General features: G+C 25.8%; 1 protein-coding gene across 1 annotated transcript; it reads left to right on the plus strand.

The window, feature by feature from the left end:
• Positions 1–6,048: 6,048 nt before the first annotated feature.
• On the plus strand, positions 6,049–7,633 carry LOC107457804 (MADS-box transcription factor 2-like). The gene is made up of 2 exons (XM_021126674.2): positions 6,049–6,646; positions 7,272–7,633. Exons 1-2 carry the CDS (start codon positions 6,049–6,051, stop codon positions 7,631–7,633), a joined length of 960 nt encoding a protein of 319 aa, XP_020982333.2.
• The last annotated feature ends 917 nt before the right edge of the window (positions 7,634–8,550 follow it).

Genomic DNA, 8,550 nt, shown 5'->3' on the forward strand with positions numbered 1-8,550 from the left:
ATATTAATAATAATAATAATAATAATAATAATAATAATAATAATAATAATAATATTAATTTGATTAAATTAAAATTATTAGTTCGATTTCTGATAATTGAATAATTTTTAATTTTTTTTAAAATAAGGAGATTCTAATTTTATAAAATAAATTATAATTTATTTATATTTATATTTATATTTTTAAAATTGAGGATTGCTACAAGTATTGACTATTTTTTTTGTTTTTTTAGTATTATGAATTTAAAAAATCTAATTGATAATTACATCGATTGTAAATAAATTTCCATAGTAAATTTTATCTCATTAATTTTTATAGTTATGACCCATTTCTTATAAATAACTTTTATCAAAAGTGAGTCTTATTAAATTCATTTATATATATCATTAGTCTTTCCCTTTATCATTTATGTTTTAAAAGATTCAAAGTTTATTATATATGTACTTTAATTAAGAGTTATTTTTTTCATTGCTTTTCTTTGGAAATGAATTAATTTCAAGATTTAGTCAAAATATAAAAAGCAAAACAAAATCTCAAAGTATATATTTGACTTAAAAGTAATCTATTGATTTTTTTTCACGACACCGTTAAAGCTTTTTAAGTAATTACTTAAATTAAAAGACTTATTTAAAATATACGAAATAGCCTTCAATATTTATTTTTGTTAGATAATATAGTTTTTTTTATTAGTCTCTAACAATAATTATTAATGTAAAACGTTAATGTATATACGTTGCCATTAAGTATTTATGTATATAAATTGGATAAATCAGTCTCCAAGGTAAAATATAAAATAATCTTAAAAAAATCTCAAAATAGTCCCTAAAAAAATTTTAAAATTCCAAAACAGTCCTTCGAATATTTTTTATCTTTTTCGAAAGTCAATGTCTTATAATATTTTTATTAATTAAAATAATAAAATATTATTAAAAATATATAATAAATAAAAATATAAATAATAACAAAATATAAATTAAAAAATAATTTTATTCATTAATACTAAAATGTCACAGAACATAATATTATTTAATCATTAACATATGATACCTACATTGAAGTGATATAAAAACTATAATATAATAACTAAATCTAAGAAATCATTGCATTATAAAAACTTATTTATATATATAAATTCTTAAGATATTGGCACCAATAAATTTAGAAAAATATTTATAAATAAAAACTTATTTTTTCTTGATATAACTGTTAATTATAGTAGTACAAATAACTTTAATTGCAAAGTTATTTTATTCAACATTACAATAAGTGAATCCCAAAACTTTTGAAAAATATGAACAAAATACTTGAATTTACTGAAACATTTTTTTTTCAAGTGCAGTAAAGTATTAAGAGTTTTCACATTGCATTGAAATTTTGTAATTGACCAAAACTTATAAATTTGACTTTATAGATGACTTGGTTCACATTGCATGTAAGTTTCAAAGGGTTACTTTGGTAAGTATTTGTATAAATATTGTCCATTATTTATGTAAAAAATTTTATATTAAATAAAAATTCTCCGTTAGCTCAACCTCTTCTTCATCATTAAAGAATGATAATAGAATTTGTATGATAAAAAATAAGTTCATTTAATTATTTTAAATTATTTTTTGGAAAACTTTAAAATTAATTTGTAATTTAGAATTTGAAAATGCATAAAATTTTTTTGGTATATATGAATAATCAAATTTGAGATAAGTAGATAAAAAATTTTAGAAACTAAATTTATCAATTTAAAAATAATTATGCATAAATCATTCGAAGAGATTATTTTGAATTTTTAAAAATTTTTTAGGGACTATTCTGAGAATTTTTAAATTTTTGGGGATTGTTTTATATTTTATTGTCGAAACTGATTTATCCATATCATATATGTAGATACTTAATGGTCACGTGTGTGAGTTAATATTCTACGTCAGCAATTATAGTTAATAACTAATGAAGAAAAACTATGTTATCTAATGAAAATAAATATTAGAGATTATTTTATGTATTTTGAAACTTAAAAGACTAAAGTGTTTACTTTTAAAAACTTTAAGAATATATTTAGGTAATTACTCAAACTTTTTTCTATATGTCAATTCTTTTTGAAGTAATAATTAAAAGTGAATTCCTTTTTTTCCTTTTTATATATGGTATATATTATTAACGTGTAAATGATAATTATTATGAAATTAGTCAAGATAACAAGTTTATAATGATTTCATTTCAAATTTAAGGAATGAAAAATAAAGAAAACAATATATATTCAACATGTTTATAGTTTTAGATTTTTTAATTGTTCTTCTAATTATAATTTTAAACATTATGTATTTTAGTTTGAGAAATATTATTTAGTCAATAACTCATTAGTCTTTAATTATTATTTAAATTAAAAAATTAATTATATTATTTTTTAACAATCATGATCCAGGCTCCAACTCATTCTTAGAATCTTGTTCATTTGCCAAATCACTTAAAATTAACATATGAATTGTATTCATAATTAATGTATATACTCATTTTGGTCTTCAAAAAATTTCGAACAAGACATTTTAGTTTTTAACTAAAATTAATTATTCGATTGGTCCCTAACAATTAATTCCGTCAGTCACTTAGGTCTTTGGCTCCGTCAACTTTAACGGAAGACAAAATAGTCCCTGAAAACTCTAACATGGGACAAAATGATCCCTGACAACTCTAACAAGGGACAAAATGTTCCCTGACCCCTTTATTCGAAAACGACACTGTTCTTCCCCAATTTTTATCATATTTCGCATAACCCTAACATTCATACTCTCCTTCTTCACCTTCACAGTCTTCTTTTTCATCTTTTCCTTCCTCCTCTTTAGCTCCAAGATTAAGCCATGGTGTAATTGTCACACGTGTCGCACCTACCTTAACATATCATAGACCACACACTTCCTAAATCTTTATGATTGGTACATTCACCTCCTCTGCACTTCCTCACCAAAAGCATCCACTTTCACATCTTTGATAACTCACCTCCAACCCCAACAATGTACACGACATCCTCAAGACCAAGTTTTATAACTACTCCAAGGGCATGCCTTTCTCCACTCTCCAGCAAGCATTATAGATTGTTGGACATTAGGACATCACGAGAAGATTCTCCTTCGACATCATATGCAAATTCTCATTTGAAATAGACACTGAGTGCTTCATTCCTTCTTTTTCGGAGTCCAAGTTGGCAGACAGCTTCGACCTCGCATCCAAGCTATTACAACGAGCAATGTCGCCATTGCCGCTCATATGGAAACTGAAGCGATTACTGAACATTGGTTCGGAGAAGAAGCTGAAAGAAGCGATCAGAGGAGGAGGGAGATGGCAACAACGACAACGAATCTTAATAAATCAGACTTGCTGTCTAGATTCATGGGATCCGTCGAAGACGACAACTAGTTGAGAGACATAGGCATTAGTTTCCTGAGTATGAATTGGTTGAGAACAAGTTGATGATTTTCTTTCTTGTGAATATTAAATTTATAGAGTGTGCATTGTGCAGTTTGAAGTTATAGTGTTAGATTGTTAGTGTTATGCGAGATATAATAAAAATTGGGAGAGAACAGTGTCGTTTCACAGAGGAGATCAGGGACCATTTTGTCCCCTGTTAGAGTTATCAGGGATTATTTTGTCCTCCGTTAGAATAACAGAGTAAAGAACCTAAGTGAATGACGGAGTTAATTGTTAGGGACCAATTGAGTAATTAATTTTAGTTGGAGACTAAAGTGCCTATTCTGAAATTCTTTGAGGACCAAAATGGGTATATACTCATTAATATTTCTTATTATCAATATTACTATTATCAATATTATTATTATTGTTGTTGTTATTGTTTAACCACATAATATTAAAAAGTAAAATTTTAAAATAAAAAAATGAGTTCTGTTAGGTAGATAATAAGAGGTACGAACAAAGTGAATAATGGACTGCACTTCAAGCTCATAAAAACAAAAAATATTCCACCCCATTTATCCACCATAATTCTAGCCTCTTACCTTTCTCTCCTTTAACCGCAGTCGCTTCACTCCCGCTTTCCTGTTGCTCCATCACCAATGCACCTCACCGCTGCCACCATCGTTTGAAGAAGCAACGTGCCGCACCGCCTGCACCTTCTTCTTCCATGCGTCGCGTTACCCCTATTTTTCCTACAAGCAACATTGCCATTGTGTGTCTTCTTCTCCTTTCCGAGACATTGCACCGTCGCCGAGTTAGAGGCCTTATTCCACTGCTGCTCCAACGTTGCACCTCTGCCCCTTGCTTCCACGCCGTTGCGTCGTGTCTTCGCCACTTCCAGTGCCACTTTATTTTGTTCATCCAAATAGTATGACCCAAATAAATATCCATATCTTAACGAAAAGAACCATCCGCATACATAGTAAAATGAACATCCCGCGGAGCATGTGCATGCAGAATCAAGCAAATCAAGTAAAATACCAATAGTATACCGAAATAAACATCCACGTTAGAATGAAAATAACCATCCGCATACATAGTAACATTAATATCCAACTTAGTTGATAAGAAACAAGTAACAAGACAGTAGTTGCAGGAGACACCGGGGTCGCGATACAGCAACGGCGGCGGTGGCACAGGATTGCGAGAGAGCGGTTGCGGCAAAAATAAAGAAAAAGGATTCAAAATTATGAATAAACATAATTGATTCAAAATTTAATTTTTAAACAGAATTTTGGGTTTATGATTTAGTGTTTAGAGTTCAGAATTTAAGATTTGTTATTTTTATTCAAATTATATTTTGTTTTTAATTTAAATATTTCAATTGTTAAGTTTTAGGATTTAATATTTATATTTTGAAATTTAGGGTTTGTTATTTTTGTTTGGAGATAAAATATTATTTTAGTCGCTAATGTTTGTGTTAAGTCTTAATTTTGTCTTTATGTTTGAAACGTTCTATTTTTTATCTCAACTGTTTTATTTCGTCCTCTTTTAATCCTTTAGTCAAAATTAAAATTTTTCCTTTCAAAAATATCCTTCCTTTCATTATGATTTTTTTTCTAAATAATGACAAAATCATAATTGTATTGGTCATAGTAGTTGTTATAGTGATCTAAGAGCAAAAATGATAGAATTATGAAAAAAAAAAAGCTAAAAATAGAGATGAAAAGGGTATTCTTGGAAGAAAAAAATTTTAATTTTGACCAAACGACTAAAATAAGACGAAATAAAATATTTGAGGATAAAAATAAACGTTAGATATAAAATTCGATCTTAGCCCATATATTAGAAAGTAAAACAGTAATTTACTCTTGTTTGAATTATATTTTGTTTTAAATTTAAATACATTTATTTTTAATTTTAAATGTAAGAGAGAGAAAATATGAGACACTAAATCTAAAGATATATTTTTTACATTTATTTAAATGAATTTTAAATTTTATTGGTTGAATAAAGACTGAATTTTATTGCTTACCTAATTGTATTGTTTCGGCTTTGCAAAGAAATCTCACTTTTTCTTATGTTTTTGGTAAAATAAAAAGTAAAAAATAATTAATCAAATATACTCCCTTTTTAGAGTAGATTCTCTCAATTTTTTCTTTAATTATTTAATAAAATATCATTTAATTTTTATCATTTAATATTTTTTCTCAAATATTTTTTTTATTCCACTTAAAGAATGTAAGATGATAAATTACATTTTATTAAATAATTAAAAAAAAGTTGAGAGAATCTATATTTTTTTCTTCTTTTTTTTCTATATAAGAAAAAGATTGAAAATATAAAATATTAATATATTTTCTAAAAAAGTATTTCACACTTAAATTTTATATTATAGAATTTTTAACTCCTGATTTTATTATCATATATTGGTATCTGATATCTATGTGCATAGTTTTTATTAGAAAGTCAAAGATCAAATGATAATAAATTATCTGAGAGAAACAAATAATACAAAAAGTAAAATAAAAATTAAATATCCTAAATATTTATTAGTCTATATAAACACAATGAAACATGTTTATCATTACACAATACTCTATACTAATCACATCACATATACTAAATCACTACTAATCTCTTGTTTTAAAAATGGAGAATGGTGGTGAAATGATAAAAAAAACTAAAGGGAGACAAAAGATAGAGATAAAGAGGATTGAGAATAAGAAAAATTGTCAAATCGCTTTTACAAAGAGAAAAGACGGCTTATTAAAAAAAGCAAATGAATTAAAATCTTTATGTGATGCTGATGTTGATTTGATTATATATTCTTCCAATGGAAAAGCCTATTACTATGGCGATTCTTCGTTAAAGACAATGAAAATGGCTCTCTCAAATGAGCAACAACCTCAAGGTAATAATCAGTTTCTTGGTTACATCATCGAGGGAATGTCTAGGATCGACATGCAAAATCTTATTAAAAAGAACGATTCACTTGTGGATCGATTAAATGCTGAGAAAGAACGAGCCAAAACTCTTTCTAAAACTTTAAAGACAATTAAAAATGACAACAACATTATCAATTGGTGGGATACGATTGGTCATAGTTGTGAAAAAAATAAAGAGACGGAAGAAATTCTTGTAGTTCTTCAGCAGACCTTGAAAAATCAAATTTCACACAAGATTGTTGCAAATCAGGCTGCAGTTACAACTGTAACTGAGAGTGTGGCATCTACATTTTATCACGGTGGTAAGCTTTCTTTGTCTTTTTTAATTAATGTTGTATTAGCTTTAGATATTTTAAATAATTTGATTTTGGTTTCAACTATCATTTTACAAAAAAATTTTTGAAAATAAATACTTGCATCGTATACATAAAGATTTCATGTTTTTTGCTCAAAATTTAAATTTTGGAGAGTGATAAGAGGAATTATTTCTTTTTCTAAAATCTCCATATATCATTTTACACAAAATTTTCTTTTAACTATGGAATAATAGATATGGATCATATAGTAGAGATCTTATATATTTTATTAAAATTTTAACTTTTAGAGTTATAATAGTTTTTATTTTTTGTATAGATAAAGGACATAATGGAAGGTCTTACACTAAAGAGATCTATATTATTTCTTTAAAATCTTAAATTGTTAGTTAAAATATTAAACTTTTATCTTTCTATAAAAAAAGTCTACATTTGTAGATTCTACAATTAAACAAAATCTATTGTTAAATAAAGTATAAGAATAAATAAATTTGTATATCCAATAAATTTGATAATTTTATTATTAAACAAAGTTATTGTTGTTAGCCAATTTTGTCGTAATAATAAATGTTTAATTTTTCAATGTGACTTGTTTTAATTATTTTTCAAATAGATCAAACCATGGATCAAGTTAATCCCAGAGTTATTGGATCATACCCTACTCATGAAAGTATGAGTACTTTTTCCAACATAGCATTTGCTACTGGTGTCAACTCTTTTGACGCTGCGAGAGAATTCGGTGACCAAAATGCCCCTATTTGGTATCCATCATACCAACACCAACAAGGATATAATGGTCTATTTCTCTACGATGTAAGTAACAGGAATGATGTTGGGAGAAGCAGCGGCGGCGACGATACTGGAAATTATCTTTACTATTCAAATTCTAACCATAATAATGGTAGAGGCTTTTTTGGTTTTCCATACCATAATAATCCATTTAACAATGGTTATGGCAGCGGAAGATTCTTCTAATGAATTTTTTTTTGCGATAATAATATAAATGCATTGATATGTTATAAATTTATATGACTATGTTCTAAATAAAGTTAATATTAATGTGGATGATTTTTTATATTATTTGTATTGATCATGGGTTTATGTTACTGGCCTTTTGATTCAATTAAATTTAATGTTTGTTTTTCAATTGTTGAACCTTGTAAAAATAGATATATATTATGGTTTGCTATTATAAATATTGTCCTAAATTAGATATGTTAAGTTGTATCTTTTTTTTATATATATTCATTAGACATTAATCATTTTATATTTTGTTGCTAAAACAATTTAACAATAATTACATAATTGCCAGTAAAAACCATTTTAATAGCCGTAAAAAGTATATAATTGTTATTATAACATATAGTAATAACGACAAATTTATAATTGTCGCAAAAACATAAATTAAATAAAATATATAGTAGTATTATGTTATATATTGGCACTAAAAATTTATCAGTAATAATAATTTTTATTGTAGTGATCGAATAAACCCAAACAAATGAACCAACCACTCAAAAACAAGAGTTATGTCATATTATATGTTATATGTATGTGATAAAGAGATTGATCTTACATAAGAAATCATGCACTATAATAAAGTCTTAAATTTATTTCATTAAATAGGTCAACTAGTTACAGTAGGCCATAGAGTTAATAATTAAAACATATTTTTCACGAGATCAAAGTCAAGAATTATTCAAAGACAATAATGAGATGTGAATTTATTATATTATTGTTAAAGTATAATTTTGAATCTCATAGATCTATAAATTTAATTTTTTAAACAAAATAAATAGTTAATTAAAATTTTAACGAGTATATATACTTTGACCATATTAATATTATTTATTTTTAAATTATTTAAATACTTTATCTCCGAAAATATTTAT

Source organism: Arachis duranensis, chromosome 7 (assembly GCF_000817695.3).
Source record: "Arachis duranensis cultivar V14167 chromosome 7, aradu.V14167.gnm2.J7QH, whole genome shotgun sequence".
Classification (NCBI taxonomy): domain Eukaryota; kingdom Viridiplantae; phylum Streptophyta; class Magnoliopsida; order Fabales; family Fabaceae; genus Arachis; species Arachis duranensis.